This window comes from Anser brachyrhynchus (assembly GCF_964034855.1).
Source record: "Anser brachyrhynchus genome assembly, chromosome: 16".
In the NCBI taxonomy this organism is placed as follows: Eukaryota; Metazoa; Chordata; class Aves; order Anseriformes; family Anatidae; genus Anser; species Anser brachyrhynchus.
Window position 1 is genome coordinate 11653325 of NC_137734.1, and position 17659 is coordinate 11670983.

Here is a 17659-nt window from a genome sequence, read left to right on the forward strand (position 1 = left end):
ACCTTCCTTGAGCTAGGGCTGTTTTCCATAACTTTGGCTCTCAGCTCTTGGTAAGACTGACACGTCTTTGTGAGAGTGAGACTCGAGCTCATGAAGTCTGGTTGCAATATGTATTGATTTTAATGATCCATGTTTTTTAAATTACAGTAGATTATGTACTACAAAGGAACCATCTTGCTACAGCAATAATTGTAGTTATTCGTCTAATTTTTCCCCGGTGAACTTTAAATGTAAGCTATAGCCGAAGCCCAGCTACCACTATTCGTGGGGTACGTGGCATCCGAGTGTGCCAAGGGATTGACTGGGTGTTAAAGCACTGCTGGCTGCTTCCTCACACCTATTCATTGTGACCGTATGGCCAGCTTCCTGCGCAACACAAACACTGCAAAAACAGGGATCCAGTGGAGTGGGATTTAAAATTTTCTTGAGGGCTCCGCTCCCGACTCCCCCCAGGCAGGGAGCCGGCTCCGCTTCCACGCACGCACCTCCGAGGGCAGCGGATGGGCTTCAGCATCACCCAGAGGGCACGAGAGCAAAAAACAGGCTGCAATAGCTAAGCCCTTTGCCCGTTCATGGGCCAAAGTAAAAATCAATGTTAGATTCGTGGGCGCTTCCACTCGCAGAGAAGCACTGTGCTTCCCGGCAAGTGGCTCAAACAACTCGGCGTGGCCGAGCTGCCGCGGACCGAACCCAATCCGCTGTGCTGTGCCCGGCTTTGCTGCTTCACTGGGAAAGTACAGGGAAAGGGGAGGCGGCGAGCTCTCACTGGGGAGAATTCCAGCCCCAGTCACCCATTACGGATCATGAAACCTATGTTTTCAAAAGAGGCTCGACTTAGTCCTGGATTTTCAACCCGAAGCACAAAGTCAAAAGGCAGAGTTTACACGGACACGGTTTTCTGTGCAAACCTGAGGGCACGACCGCACAACAGCAGCGTGTACAGACACGGAGACACAAACCATTCCTTGCGGGATGTGGCTTGGAAGTGCACATCTGTGTGATCCTAGCAGATCCAGGCTTTTTCTCCTCTTAAATTCTGTGGAAATTCACAGCAGGGAAGTCGTGTTAGGTCACATCTCATCTCTGGGACTGTGAGAAGCCGCAGAAAAATTACTTTTAAAAATCCCCCGTGCTAGACCTTGTGCTACTCCACAGGACAGTCCCTTCCGCAGCCAGCCTGGCAGAGCCGGTCCTTACCACAAGACAAATAATCACCAGGTTAGCAGAGGAAACGTTTACAGAGCCACGCTGCTTAGCCACACATGCACACATCCTATAAATCAGCAGAGATATTGCTCTTCCACTTGGCATTAACACAACACCCCCATCAGGGCATAATGCTCCGTGCTGAACTTTGGCTTCCGTCCCTTCAGGAATTGGATTTCTGCCTTGTAAAGCAGCATGGCACAGCCGCAGATGCTGGGTTATAAAAGAATGAAGTTACAAAGCGGCCGTGCCCTGCGTACCCCTACAGATACTGGGGTATCTGTAACCCACCTTGCAAATTCCCTGGTGTGATCTGTCTGGGTCCCAGTACAGCCAGTACTCCACCAGTTCAGTCATTTGGGAAGGATGAAAGAAATGTTTTCTTCCTGCCTGGGCCTCCAACGCTTGGTTTTCATTTTTAGGGCAAATCTTCAGAGGTGCTGCAGAGCATCTCCTGCTGCAGGGCGTCACGGGGGGGTGAAGCTCTGCTGCACAGTGGGCAACCAACGACCCCCAGGAGGACAAGGCAGAGCACCCTCTCTCTGTTCCAAATACATCCGATTCTGGGTCACCCCCCAGCTTTGCCCCGCACTGCTTACATCCCGCATCATAAATAACACGCCACGAACACAGCACCCAGGGCCACAGCAGAACCATGAGAGACACCCCCAAATCTCGGTGTGCGAGGGTCTCTAAGCGCTGCTCTTTCAAACGTTAGGCAGAAAACAACAACATAAAGAGTTGGGCAAAACGTGCTCCTCCTCCACAGAAAATGTTCCTGACCAGGGCAGCCATTCCCTGACCGGCCCCGCTCTTCCTATTCCATCTGCTTGCTGGAACACCTCATTCACCCCAAATCCACCCGCCTTTGCCTCTCACCACAAGCAGGAGCCACTCTCCCAGCTTGCCAGCCACCCCAAGAGCTCCCCAAGCACCGCAACACCCAAGGTGGTCACCAGCTTCCTCGTGCAGCTCACAGGACATCTCGATCTGTAATGAGAAATGCCCACTGCAGGACAGGTAAGTGAGAAGTATAACGCTGGCAATTTCTACAGATGTTGAGGAATTGCAGCAATACACCTCTTCTTCCCTCACACGGCCGGTTGGAGAGACCAAACAATTTCCATGGTGTAAAAGGACGGTTCGTAATGGGATTCTGCAGAGCTGAGAGACAAATATAACAGCCAGGCAGAGCATTAAGGAATGCTTTCCAGCCGGCGGAGCCAAAGTGAAACACTTGGACATATAACATTACCAACTGGCTCACTGCCATGCATCAGATGCAGAAACATTTTTCTCTTTCCGTGACAAGCTGCATCTGTAGCAATCATTATAATTTCTCTTGACATTGCATCCCACACCTCTTCACAGAGGCAGGACTCAAGCAGCATTCTTCATTTAAACGGTAACTTTGATTTTCCCTGGGCTGTGGAGATGGGAAGCGTTTCAGCCTGTACCAGTGAGGCAGAGGGGAGGACTGCTGGGAGCTGTGCTCTTTGAAGGTTCAACCCTTTTGGTCTTCTGGGGGGCTGTGAATTTGGCAGCTGGACCTACCCAGCTTCACAGCCACCCCACGGCCAAGATTTGGGGTGAAGAAAGGGAAATCTGGCTTAAGATTCCCTTCCATGTTCTTGCTCGTTCTCTGCCATCATTCACACTGACAGCAAACCCCACCGAGTCCACAGGCAGGAGGAAACTCCTATAAAAAGGCTAGGATTGCCATTTATATTTACCAGCTGAGGAAATCTTACCTAGCAATTAGAAACCCTCTCTCCCTTCACTCGCAGCGCTCAGCCGCGTGGCTGGTGGAGCTCTTTGATCTCCTCGTTGCACAACAAAGCCTGCTCCAGCCTATTGTTTTTATTGTAAGCACTTTCTCTTATTTGCCTCTAAAAATGGCTCCCATTTAAATAATAAAAAAGACGTACTCGATGTGCACACACCTACAGCAGTGAATAGTCATCATAACCTCTATGGCTGAAACAAAAGCTGTGGAAATTTCCATCCTTTTGTGCTCTCCTGCCCCGGGCATGTGCTCCTGGCAGCTGAGCTGCAGCCTCCTAACCCAGCCATGACAGGGCCGTTTGGGTATGAAACCTCTGGAAAGGCAACTGAAAGCAAGCCACGTAGCACAGCATGCATTTGGGTTGGGAACATGCCTAGAAGTTGCAGGGGACCCCCCCCTTTTCTGTGGGGAAAATCTGGGGCAATGAGTAATTGCTGGAGCAGGCTAATGCAACCTGGTAGCACGCAAAGAGGAGACGAATGACAGCTAGGAGATAAATATGATTGATTGAGGGGATAGGGGCAATTAAAAAGGGGCTGCAACATTGATCAAAATGTACAAGATGGATGGCAAAGAGTTGCCAGACGTGCTAATTTGCGGGGATAACTGGCAGCACAGGTTCTCCTGCAGCCAAGGTGCTGCTGGTTGAAACTGGCACAAATTATTCTTTATTTTCAGCTGCACGATGCACTTCAAAATGACTTTATGTTGCGTTGTGAGGCAGGGTGTAGGTGCATATGGGAGCATGACAAGCTTGCAGTGCAGCAGAGGAGATGCCACGCAGTAAAATCATCTCGTGCCTTTCAGAGGCTCTTCTGCACGGCGCAGACCCACGGCCATCGCCTCTCCTCGCTGTTCCCATGGAAATGATTGCACGTGGCCAAGCAGGGAGCGCGGCACAACACGGAGAGAACAAGGGGAATGCATGGTGCAAGCACCCAGTGGGACGGAGCAAGCTGTGCCTCTTTGGCCAAGCCAGCAGCTCTGTATTGGACCAGCACTGCCAGCCTGGACAAGTGGCAGTAAAAGCCCAGCTTCGTTTTGCATCCCCGCAGCCGCAGAAGTGCCGTGGGCAGGAACAGGACACGGGACCAGGCACGCAGAAACGTGCTTTGGGGATTATGGCTGCCTGGAAAATACCTTCCCGTGCGTGACCCAGCCAACAAGAAGTCCTCAGATAATATGTGCCACCGGCTCACATGCAGAAATTAGTGCAACTAAACGAGTGTGACCAAATTAACCGTATCCAAACGCGGGGCTTGGTTAGCAGAGAGTCCCCAGAAACACATCACTCTGATTTTACTTATTGTTCCCAAAGGGGTTAGGGCCTCTGAGGTACAAACAGGTCCTCAGACCTTTGCACCAAGGAAGACCAATCTTTAAGCAGAGATAGTCTGAAATGATTCATCTCAGTCTGCAATTAAAGGCGAGAACATTTGCAATGTCCCAAATAAGTTTGCATGGGCGAAGGTAATTCTGACATTTACTGCTAGTTGACTGTTCAACCTTTGTATTTTTTCTAACATTATTAGTGTTTAAATCATCCCCTACTCTTTTATAAATGGGTGTAGGAAGGAAGGAGTCGGCAGGGACAGGGAAGGAGATGGCAGAGCCAGTCTCCCATGTATACCAGAGCCCAGGGGGCTGGGGAAGCTCATGCAGGCATCAGCTCCCAGCTACTGGGGCCAAAATGACAAATCATCCATGGGGAGATGGGGAACTGGAAACACTCGGGCACTCTTTCCCCAGAACCACACCCCAGACTCCAAAGAAACCCTCATCTGAACGTCTTGGTCCTTTGACAAAGCACGGAGGTGTCCTGGTCTCATTGCAGGACTTTCTGACACGGGTAAAATGCATTTTTAACCTCACAGAGAAAAACTGTTGAAGTGGGGTTGTTTGCTAAAAAGAAGAAAAAAATCTCATGCCAGAGAGGTAGACAAGCCAGATCTAAAGGGTTAAAACCAGGCTAAGTAACAGGCACCCATCTGTATGTCTGTTATACAGAGATGAACATGGTTTAAGATCAGAATCTGTTCTCAAAAAAGGTCCATCCCACACCTTCAACATATTTACTCTGAATACTTCCAGTTACTCGATATTGTTCTGAAACCCCCCTTCATGCTGTATTCATCTTATCTGCTACTGTAACTCACAGATTTTATTTTCCGCTATATTTTTAATTTATATCATGTTTTATTTATACTACTGTCTTTTTTGAAGCCCCAAATTTCAAAACTGACATGAGCATTGCACACACAAAGTAGGCTTCTTATTATCAACATGGCACAGAAGACAAAAAATGACAGGAATAAATCTTGGATTTTATGTCGGCAAGACGTCTGCAAAGTAAGTGACATTTCTCAGCAATACAAATTGTACATTAAAAGATAATTTTCAGAACATGATACTAGCTACGGAGTGCAGCACCATTACGCAAAGTAATATTGAAGCTGCGCTTTAGCAAATGCTGTTTTCATGTTGTACTAGTTTGGCATCAAGATTGCAGCAGGTCTTGTGAGTAGATTTAGGAGTGATTAAGTTTACTGTGCACAAAAGCCAGTTATTTGGCAAACTGTCGGTGCGGCGTAATTGATATTTTAATTACACTACTAATACACACATGCTGTTCACAACGAGCCTCCTCACTGGTGTTGCACAAACTGCTTATTTACAGCGCCGGTGATTGTTCCCAAGAAGTTTGGCTTTAAAATTGGTAAAATTTTAAATCTCTCTAAAAGCAAAGCAACTTGTTCCGCACCGCTCGCCAGCAGGAGCGTGCAGTGGGGGGCAAGCAGGAGGGACACCTCACCTGGCACGTGCCTGGGGACAGCGCTCGGGGACAGACACGGTGCCTTTAGGGCTGATGGGGCGGCTCTCACCTGGCGGGACTGCTCATCACCAAGGCACTGCCCAGCTCAGGGAGAGGAGAGGCGAGGCAAGGGGGATTTATTTCTACAGAGTGGTAAGAAGGTGCGGCTCGGCCTGATCCCCACGTGGTGCAGAGACCCTGCTGGATTGCAGGCAGTGGTTACACCGCGTCAGGATCGGACCTGCTGTGGTTTTGGCAAGCGATGAGCAGGAGTGGGCTTGCAGAACAAAAACCAAAGGGAGAAGAGGCACCTCTGTAGCCAGACACACACCGGCTTCCACCATGCCAGCCCCTTCCAGCACGGTGCGATGCGGTGCCGTAGGCAGGGACACTTTAACACTTCCCTAGGAAGTTCTTCAAGGTAGGTGCATCTCCTCCTGTAGGTTTTATACCCTGCGGCTCTGGCCCAGGAATGTGCAATTTTCGTTGTTATTATAACAGCATGCAGCAGTAAGAACAGTAATAGCGGTGCAGTAAGAGCAAAGGTAACATACAGGTGAGTACCTGGAAAATCTCCTAAGGGTGACACCTACCAACGGATGCTGTCATCCCACGCAACTCACCCCTCGTGACATGCCAGGTGGAGTTTGTCCCAGCACGGCATGATGCCCTGGGCAAGAATCTAGCACCGGCAGAAGCTCTGAAGATCAGGATGACCTTTGCTATCTCTGTCTCCTATGATCCCAGGAAGCACCAAGCACTTTGTACGTATGGCAGGTCTCAGAGATTTCTTCATACAGAGATGCTGAAGGGGACCTGGGGCTGAGATGTGCCGACCCTTCAGCCATCCATAAAAGTTGGAGGCTGCCATCAAACCTCTTTTCTCAGCGGACCTGAGTGGTTGGGATGAGACTGCCTGCAGAGAAAACCCATTTTATAAAGCACCAAGGAGCAGATAGGCAAAGACATGAAGAGGAGCAGTGTCTTCCTCCCCAGGTTGCCTTCTGGACAACCTCCTCTTGAAACCCTGCTGGGCACCGCTCTGCGAGCACAAAGGTGCTGGTGGCAGCAGTGCCTGCGCCCCATCCCGCCCGCTCCCCATCCCGCAGCGCTGGCCAGAGGAGAGGTATGCTGAAGTGAAGGGGACTTCACGGCACAAGACAAAAATAGGATTTTGAATCAACAGAAAAAGCAGCTTGGCGTATTGCAAAGGGGATTCACTTGTTAAGTGTCCTTGTTCTGTGGGGGGCTGACCAGAGCCGGGGGGTCGGACCAGCGGCTGAGGGGAGCTGGGGATGTATCTGCCCCCGGAGCAAGCACCGGGGGACGCTGGGGCGCCTCCGCCCCGCGGGATGCCTGGCAACATCCCCTCGCACCCAGCTGAGGGGCAGGAGAGCAGGACCCCCCCCATTCCCACATGCACCGGCACCCACACCCCGCGAGCACAGCTGGGAGCAGCCGCATTTGTGCTCCCTGCGAGCACCGGGAGCTCAGCTGCGGCTGCTCAAACTTCAGAAAGTAACTATTGGTCCGTGCCCCCTCCTCGGAGAAGGCCTGCTTTTAAGCACACCCAAACCCGATTTGCTCTGTGGCTGGGCACCTTTTCTGCCAGGCTCCAACCCGGCTCGGGGGGTGAGGCACGGAGGGAAGGGGGCTTTCGACAGAAAATGCCACCGGGTCCTTCGAGCCAGCAGCACGCGTGGGTGTTGCTAAATTAAGCTCGCAAGTAGTTGGGGCGAACGCCTTAAACGAGTTCGCGAAGGTAAAATAACGTTCATTAAAAATAGAAAAACAACTGAAAAAATATCCTTTGTATTCAACTTCGCACTCGTACATCATAATGTTCCAGTAAAAGCCCATTTTCCCTTGAGATAATAAAAGAATTGAATTTTTCCTTATCGGTCATCTATTTTTCTAGCTAAAGCTATTACTCCCTCTCTGCGGTTGCCAGGCAACAAGAAATATTAATAGCAGCTTTTATTAGCTTAGCTTTAGCAGTGGAGTACCAGAATGAGAAAATGGAAAACATAAATGTGTTACATAAATCTTTCAACCTTTCAGGGTTTGTGTTAGTCTCTGTTTTCATAATGATTTATTGAAGTGATGGTTCATTTATGAGAAAAAGGAGTGTGAAATAAGAAAACGGAACATTACCCTGAAGGACTGTTTGAAAATAAATAATTATAGGAGGTGAAGAAAAGCTGTTTAAAACCATTTTTCTGAGTTTTATAAAATTTAAAAAGACATATTTCTTTCATTTATTGCCTCTGAGAAAAACACTAGCAGGGAATTGCAAACAGGGCTCTGTTTAATACAAAGAACCCTTCACGTACGGTTGCATCGTTACTATTTTCCACCAAGGGCTCGTGTCTGGGAGTTTAGTTTTTAAACAGCGAGCCATTAATAAGCAGAAAGCCAAATTAGTCAAAACCTAAAGCACACAACACAAAACTGCCAGTGCGAAGTTAGCCGGGGCTGGAGCTCGGGGGATGCCGGTAACTCGGTGCTGCCGGCCGGCGCGCATCGCCTGGCGCTGCTGCATGCACGCACGCTGCGCCGGAACATGGCTTATTCCTCGGGACTTACTTCCCCAGGCAGTGATTTAAGATTATTGAAATATTTACGTATTGGCAGTATTTACCCACAGCATGTAAGCTGTATTGCCCACCAGAACAGTTGTAGAGCCTACGGAGCTACACTCCATGCAGCCACGTCCAGCACCGAGCGGCTTGGCCGCGATCCTGCAGCTGAGGGTCGGATCCTGCAGTACCCGGGGCATAGTGCTGGGATTCCCACTGCCCTCACCTGACCCAGATCGGGTTGGAAAGAAGTGCTGGTGACCCAGGAGGATGCTAGTCCCCAGGATGCCATCCCCACTGCCAGGGCACACATGCCGCAGCTCTGAGGAGGTGCTGCTTTTCGTTTCCTTTTCTCATGTGGGAGGCAGGCAGGTGTGTTACTGCTGAGATTTTCCTTGTTCGCTTATCTATTTTTTTTCTTTCTGTTCCACAGAAAAGCCCCGTAGTGCTAGAAAACAGCTATTCGGCTTGCAAAGCCAACCAACTAACTCTTCAGAAATTTCAGGGCTGTATTTGTCCTTGCTGCTATGACTCTTTGCCCCTTTACCCTCTCCTCTCTGGAGGGAACCCATGGGAAACAATAATTAAAGACACTAGTCCAGTGCATACATAAACAGGTTCCACAGCTAACCAGAAATTTGCCATTTTTTACACCATGAACATGCTTTTCACCGCTGGGGATTTTGAATATTTTTCACACGATCTGGTTTTGCTCAAACTGAAATGAAAAAACTTCCAGGATGTTTCTGGCGTCTTTTTTTTTTCTTTCCCTCTCGAGCTGATGCATCAGCTTGCAGACAGCAAAAAAAGTCATTCCACTGAGCCCAAGGGAGGGTTTTGCTTTCCAACCCCTCCATCGCCCCTTCTCTTCCCAGTAAGGGGACAGCAAGCAACCAGTACGGTGGCACTTTTGGGTACAGTTTGCCTGCCTCCATCTCAGCGATGACCTGCACGGGCTGCTGGCCTCCTCTGGCAGAGCTGAAGAGCCCCGGAGGATGATTTTGGGTGGCTCACACACAGCTACCAGTGCTTCTCAAATAAAGCCAAGGAGATCTCTCAGTGTGAGAAGCACCAGGGAAGTGGAGATGCGCTGACAGCTGTCAGTCTCTCTGATCAAGCCCATGACGAAGCCCATGTTCGCTCCTAACAGCTGCCAACTGGGATGTCCAAAATGATCCTTCCCCCATGCAAAACCACACGGCTGAGCCATATTTCACCCAGCCCTGGCAGAGAAGGGCACAGCGCCCAGGGCTGGGCACTGTCCCACCTGATGAGCAGAGACACCGTTATCTAATATTTATGGAAATATGTTTGCGCTCTGCTGGAGATTCCTGGGCTCTGACCTTGATTGCCCTTTGCTTCTGTCAAATATGTTCTGCAAAATACCTTCTGAAATCTCATTTATTCACAACAGTTCCTTCGCCCAGCAGGCAGCCCTCCTCACTGGCTATCCCCAACGACGCATGGCGTTTCCCTGCTTTCACCCACATCCCCCCAGGTCCCCAGCAGAACCTGCCCCACTGAGGGCTCAACAGTTGCTTGTCCACACCATAAAGCCGAGAGGATGCTCACAGTGGGCAAAGCCATTTTCTTTCCAAGGAAAACACATCTTTTTCCCTCTTTTTTTTTTTCTAAGTATTCCCATTACTCAATGAAAATCACATCTCTCCTATTTCCTTTCCCTCCAACCGTTCCTCCTCTTTTCCCATAGCAAAAAAGAAGAGGGCAGTAGAAAATAACCTGCTGTATTAAGAATTTTCCAACTGTTTATTGTGACCAACACAAATATAACACGCATCCCCCAAGTGATCCAGTCCTGCCTCCTCCCTGCTCCATTGGTCTTAACCTCACATCTTCGGCCATCTCTCTTTTTCACCCATCCCTTCTCCCCTCCATGTACCTTCATCCCATCTTCAGTGTCTGAAAAGTTCCTGGACTTGTAAAAACTGACGGAAAATAGTAATAAGGAAATAAAGTGACAGAAACAGTGGCCAAGGACCACATGATGGAAAGGTCGAGCTCGTCCATGGGGCAGAGCAGAGCAAAGCGTGCTCCATCCCCACTGTCCTTGCTCATGTTTTTTCAGCAGCCTGAGATTTTTCATGAGGATGCCTTAAAAAATCCCAAAGCTCTAGCTACTATTTTAGAGGAGAAGTCTTACCATCTCTAAACATTTTACCTTGAATTGCTCATCGTTATTGTATTCCAACCAAAAGACAGGGCATCCAAGGCAAGAATCATAGAATCATTGAATCACTAAGGTTGGAAAAGACCTCCAAGATCATCTGGTCCAACCATCCCTCTACCACCAATGTCACCCACTAAACCACGTCCCTAAGCACCACGTCCAACCTTCCCTTGAACACCCCCAGGGATGGTGACTCTACCACCTCCCTGGGCAACCTGTCCCAATGCCTGACTATTCTTTCTGAGAAGAAATGCCTCCTCATTTCCAACCTGAACCTCCCTTGGCGCAACTTGAGGCCATTCCCTCTAGTCCTATCGCTAGTTACCTGTGAGAAGAGGCCGACCCCCAGCTCCCCACACCTTCCTTTCAGGTGGTTGCAGAGAGCAATGAGGTCTCCCCTGAGCCTCCTCTTCTCCAGACCAAACAACCCCAGCTCCCTCAGCCGCTCCTCACAGGACTTGTGCTCCAGGCCCAATAGCCGTGTGTACAAAAAGCAGTACAAACTACAACGCAGCATCTGTCCTGGACCAAAGGCAAAACCTCCACATGCCTCCTCTGCAGCACTCCCAGCTGGGCTTCTCATCCCTGCCTGTGTCACAAAACATCCTCTTCTTTTTGGAAATGCGAACAAACAAGCCCCTGTTTTGATCTGGAGTTTTCCTGCTGCAAACACCCACCTGAACGTGGTGAACTTTTGGGCAGGTTTGGAGCAGTTCATGTCCTGCGATGCCCAGCAGTGATGCTTGAAGCATCTTCATGAGGCCATCACCAAGAGGGCTATGGCTCAGCGGGCACGCGGACAGGAGGTATTTATGATATCGGTTTAAAAACCTGATCTGTCTCTTGGGTTTTAGTTTTTCTTCACGTGCATGCCCCCGTTAATGCCAATGGGAATTATGGAACTACACATGTGTTGTGGGATGGATCCTACATTTTGGGGCCGTGTTGGAGTGACGGGGGCTCAATTTTGGGCAACCAAAACCAGAGCTGGTAATGAAGAAAAGGGCTAGAAGCTGTTTCTGCAGTTCAAATATGACGGCATGGAAAAAAGGCTTTGGTGGGAGGGTAAGGCAAGATTTAATTTTGACCTAAAACTGCAACACAGTTCACTCCCTGATCTACTTCCTTTGCTGCTGGGACCTTTGAAGATGTATTACGGCTCCAGAGGTTTCCACTCAAAACTAAACACTTTCGATTTGCTATTGGCTGGAAAATTCAGGGTTCACTGGATTTTTTATTTTAGTGGTAAGGGGCAAACAAATCTTAATCTCTCTATTCTATGTTTACAGCCCACTAAGTCCCCTTCTTATCTTCTCTGGTTCAGTCCTGATTTATTGTCACAATGCTGCATTTGTAAAACAGTACCATAAAATAAGAAAGAGAACATTTCCCAAGGACTACTCCAAAATAAATTATTTCAGACGTACAGAAGCTGCTTAATAAATCCCACTGTTCTTGTTTCTTTAGGTATTTTAGAAAGTGATTTATAAGTGCAATATCACCTCTCAAAAATGAGACGATCAACACAGGATAAAATTATCGTGTTATGAAAATAGGGGTCAGGAAAAGGGGGCTGTGCTTTAAATTAAACTAGGGAAATATATTTAATCTGAAATTGACTCTTTTTGTCTCAGAAATGAATGTTTTAATCACCTAAGAACCTAAAAGCTAACACAGAGACCTAAGTAATATTTAATTTCATAGATATATGCCTGTGTTCAATATTGATGGGCAGAAGATGATATTTTTCTTAAACACACTAACCACGCAACTTGGAGACGCACCAAGACTTCAGAAAGCCTTGGGATTTTCCTAGACTAAGAGATAATATCCCACTTAAATATTTAAATATCACTACCTTTCAGACCATTATCTATTCAAGCAATCGACACCAAATGCTGTCTAGCTAGCACAGTTGCAGGCTTGCAGGCAATGCTAATAAGTAAAATTAACTCTGTTTGATATCGATGCCTTTCAACAGCACCCATGAAAATCAATGATCTTAGAGAAACAACATAGAAAACTAACCATAGGTCTAAATGTGCTAAAGAGGAAAATATTATTAAACAGCTCCAGCATTAATTCAATACCGGTGTCAAAACCAAGTCACAACCTTTCCTCAGTGCTGCCTCTACAGAAAAGTCCTAAGGTCTAATTAGCCCCAAAGTTTCTTCCCAGAGCTGCCTTTACTTCACTATTCCCTTTTTATTTATTCCTATGGAAGCATCATTTGAAACTTTGCAAGGTATCACCTTACCATGGTGTGAGCCAAAAGGCAACTTGAGCTTGCAAGTGCAAGGAGGGATCTTGGTCTCCTCGAAATCAATAGGGAAGCTCTCCCTTCATGGGGCAGGGGTGACAAGCAGGGGGCTCCTGCTGGCCACGTGGGGCTCGGTTCAGTGAGGATGTTACAAACCCGGAGGAAAACAACCCTCCCGCCTGCTCTTGGGCAATTATCAGGGCTTGGGAAAACATCAAGTTGGAAACAAAATTGGCACCATGAACACAGTCATCAACGGCAGTGGGTGGTAGTGCAGCAAGGCAAAGCTGCATCACCGGCTCTTCCCAGCCCCTGGTGCAAACACCCCCTCATTAATGTCCTTCTCCATTCAATCAGCTCACAGCACGATGCACAGAGTGGCTTTAACAAAAGGTAGAAAGAGGGGAAAGTCACTGACCGTGGGTAGCTGGCTGGAGAGAAGATGCCCGTCCTGACTCAACATGTTGGAGACCATGATGGCTGGCAGGTCCATGTTCTGGTAGGGGTAGGCGGGTATCAGGCTGTTCGGAGGCAGGCTGTGGCACAGGGAGTGATATCCAGTTTCGTGGTCCACCAAGTGCAGGAGCGAAGGGTCGGGGAGATTGGGAGGCGTTATGGGTGGGATTTCATAGTCCTCGTTATTCTCATTCTGACCATTGTATGTCTAAAACACAGAAAAGACATTTTGCAACGTGTCACTGCCTTGTCGCTCCAGCAAATAAAAATGGTTATTTGTGCAAGAAGCACAAAAGCACATTCTAGTGAAAACATCTTTGGTGTAATAAAAGAGACAGCTCCAGCCCTGGACATCAGCAGGTCGTAACCACGCAGGAGCCAGGCAGTGAGAACTGCACTATCTGCTGTGGGACACCACGGGTTCTTGCAAGCCTCCAATCCTTCTGCAACATCCCTCACTGCCCCCCTCACCCCTGCTGCAACCCATTAGCACAACTTCTAAACTCGTCTACAGAAGGATTGCCTGGTGGTGCCCCACATGGAGGTTTGTCCTTCCTTACAGCCTGATCCAGATCCGGTTTAGATAAGCACGCCCTCTGCTCCCTACCGGTGCTCCCTCAAGCTCACCATGAAGGTGCAGAGATGTTGGTCCTTTTGCTCCCCATGTTTTCTGGAGGTCTGTATACATTTAAGCATCCCAACGAAAAGAAGATATTATTGTACCTCTGCAAGAGTTTTCACATCAGACAAAAACATATTTGCTTCATAACTTAAGTGTGAGTCTATCCAAAATTATTAATTATCAAAGCAGAATATAACGAGTGTCTGGCAGAGGGGGCTTATTCTAAACATCTACTGTTTCACGTATTATTATAGCATATGAAATTCTGATTAGCCATAGTATTACACACATGGATTTTAAGCTAAATTTCTCAGATCACCTAGTTTCATGGTTGGATTTTGACTTAATACTCGATTTAAGAGCAAAACCCCAGACGTGTGCAAAACCAGTTGAACATTGCAGGCTTTATTCATCCATTGCCCCAGAGCTCACACTCAGGTTCGTGCTCTTCATCACCCCAGGCTGCAGGGAGAAAACCCTTAATAAAATAAAACAAAACACATATTTAACCAGAATTCAGAAGTCAGTAGGAGAGGCAGCTGAGGTGAAACACACCTCTTGTCTCCCCCCGTCCTGTCATAAAAACAGAGAAGAGCGCATATGCTGCACATACCAGATGACTGCTCACGTTCACATGAAATTCCTACTAGCTTTGGGGAAATATGAGTACACGAGAAATATAAGACGGAGCCAGGGCTAAGCTAGCTCTGTACCAACAGTTATTGTTCAGGGGAAATTCAAGCCCAGCTGTTTTTCCAGCCAGCTTCTGTCTAGCAGTGGCATTGTGCTGGAAAGGTAAGGGGGATGACAGGCTGCACACAAAAGCAGACAGACATATCCCATTTAATACGTCTAGTAAAGTTTTCGCTTGGGCTACACTCTTCGAGGTATATCAATTCTTCCCCAGTTATTTAAGAGGATTTCACTCGGTGCTTTATGGAAAGGGATTTAAATAAATCATTGCACAGCAAACTTGTTCCTCCAACTGGTTTATTTTGGTATCAGGTATATAAGCAAGTGGCTTTGCTGTACTTAACTAAATTATGTAAAACCCACTCAAAGTTTCCTAAAGCTCTCTTCAAAACTACAAGTTGCTCGTGTTGCTGCAGAGCAGCTCACGAAAGGGCTTTGAGGCGGTTTTGCGAGGAGCATGAAAGCCCCGCTCCCCCCTGCACGTTCCTGCCCCTGCTCTTCTCAGCCTGGGAAAAAAAAAAAAAAGCAAAAAAAAAAAAGCTCTGTTTAACTCACAAAGTTTTCCGAAGAGCTACAGTATTGTGCAGACATATCAAAATTACAATCAAAGCTGTACACAATCAAAATCAGATTAGACAATATCCAATCAACATAATCAGCCTCGGCGCCTGCCAGCTTTCGCACCGCACCACGAAGAGCGATTTTCCAAAACAGGCTGCCTTTACGCTATATGTGTTTTAAAGAGATCGCTAGGAAGATAGGGAAGGGAGAAGAGGCAGACAGATACTCGGAAGGGTGGGACAGGGGGATGGTTTATTGTGGCACCTGGTGACTACAGGCACGGCTGAGGGGATGTATCCGTGCCCACCAAGGGTGGTCTCGCGGCGCGTGCACAGAAGCCGTCGCCTCGAGTCTCCTGCCAGCGACATCCAACGCTCCTTCCCACCACCACGCGGGCTCTGCTGCAGATTCTGTTTTCTATTCTTATGTTAATTTGAATTAAATTAAACAGCCAATTATACGTTATAAGGATACATTACAAATTAGATTAGTGAGCTGGTCGGAGCCCATTCATCCCACCAGGACTCCAAAGGCAAGCGCGGGGAAGCTCGCCCTGCTAAAAGGCTGCCCGTCGCGGTGCACACAGCAGACACGGGAGATCTAGGCTTTTCCGCTGACAAGCGGATGACAGTTGTTGTGATTACACATTATTCCCCTTCAAATTAGCTGAAATCAGCTGAAACAACAAGCCTCTACTTGCCAAGCCTCGGCTCGCGCTGCAGGGCAGCCGGACGCTGCTTTGAAGGTCGGACCCCTCAAAGCGAAGGATGGAGAAGCAGGACCAGGCCCTCTCTCCCAGAGATGCCACCCATCTCTGACCAAGCATCTGACCAAGCATCTCTCAGAGATGCTACCCGTCTCTGAGATGCCACTTTCCTGACTCCCTCCTCGCCGGCAGGTCCCCATGTGTCTCTGTGCCCAGGCTATGGGCGCTGTGCTGCAGGGCATGGACCGGCTCACCCCGCAGTGCTGCAGGATGCCATTGCAGCAGATACAGCCCATCTCCCACAGCATCAGAGCCGTGTTTAAAAACCGTTCCTGAAATCTGAGCTTGAACAGAGGTCCCAGCGACAAAGACCACCTCCATCCACCAACAGATTCGCAGGCTGAGGATGGAGGGGTGTGGGGAAATTGAGAGACATGTCCCTTACGCCATGCAGCTTCTCTACCACCCTTTCTGTGCCATGGTTCCCTCCCTCTGCCCCTTCATCATGGGGACAGCAATGGGTGAGGAAGGCCCTGGTTCCTACCAGCTCCTGTGGCAGGAGAAGGTCACAAGGGAGCGACCAGGGTGCGGGCAGTTCTGCGGTGCACGTTTATGGGTGCAGTTAAGGGGTGCCCTGTATGGAAACGGAGCTGAACAATGCACAGGGAAAACTGAGAGCTTTAGAGGGGAATGAGCTGGTTCCTCTCTTGCCTCCCGTGTCCCATGCATGGGAAACCTGAATTTTAACACTACAACTGGATCTTCTTCCGTGTGCCTAGAAAAGCACCTGAATTATCGGTGCATCAAGTTGGGGACATCATCTCCACACGCCTTTAAGCTGCACCTGAAAATTGCTGTGGGTCAAGGGGAGAAGCAAGTAGCTCTCACCTTGGGCTGTAAGCATCCAGCAACGAGCAGGCTGGAAACTGCACGAGAACCCACTGTGCAGGTAGCTCAGGAGGGAGCTACAAGCATTGAGCATCCACAAATTAAGCCTTTAGCTTTCTCCTGCCTTTCCCCTCTTGGAAGAAGGGGGAAGCACTGTCCGCTTTTACAAAACCCTCTACAGCTAGCCAGCACCACTTCTCCACTGCACGTTGCTATTAATCATGGAGGGCATGACTTGACCAAGGACCTGGGAACCGCTCTCCGCAGAAGCATGGCAAACATCCAGTGACCCCAATTCTCCACTGAGTCATGTTCTGTGTGATTATCCATGAGGATCCAGAAGTCGCAGCCAAGCATTGATTCAGAGAAATATTATTCGCAGTGGAAGCGATAGAGATTTGCAGCATTATCACAGGTAAATATTTGCCCTGTCAAATAACACTCAACAGTAAATACAAGCCTAAGAAAGAAAATTTATTCCCAGTAAGGTACAAGGAAATACATCGACTGGTGTGATCCATCCCACCCTAATCATCCAGATGGCACAAAACAGCACGGACTATGCACCATCCCTCACCTGCTCACTAAGCTTTTCCCGTAGCTAACACAAGAGCTTACTGCCTTAGGACCATGACCCTCTGGGCATTTCAGACATTAGGTAGGACAGATTTGGTCTAAGCAAACCAAAACCAGACTGGGAAGTCTGCAAAGCAAGGAAAACATGGCTATTTGTGGTGCTGAACGGGGTGACCAAGGGCATGCCACCACAGCTTGTGCTCGGGGTGCACGTGAAGAGCACAGAGGACACGGAGGTTGGGTGGTGTAGGGACAGCGGCACAACGTGGGGCTGTTTGGGGTGTTTGTGTGCCAAGGCTGGATGGTGCATGGGACCAGCCAGATAA

The 17659-nt window shown here is 48.6% G+C and overlaps 1 protein-coding gene across 3 annotated transcripts in view; it reads right to left on the reverse strand.

Annotated features, from left to right (window-relative positions):
* The window catches only part of TOX2 (TOX high mobility group box family member 2), a 136919-nt gene that overhangs the window by 41242 nt on the left and 78018 nt on the right, over positions 1-17659 (reverse strand). For all 3 annotated transcript variants that reach the window (XM_080557880.1, XM_080557878.1, XM_080557879.1), the window contains exon 3: positions 13250-13495. In XM_080557880.1, coding sequence (XP_080414006.1) covers positions 13250-13495 — 246 coding nt within the window. The remainder of the gene's footprint in view (positions 1-13249; positions 13496-17659) is intronic.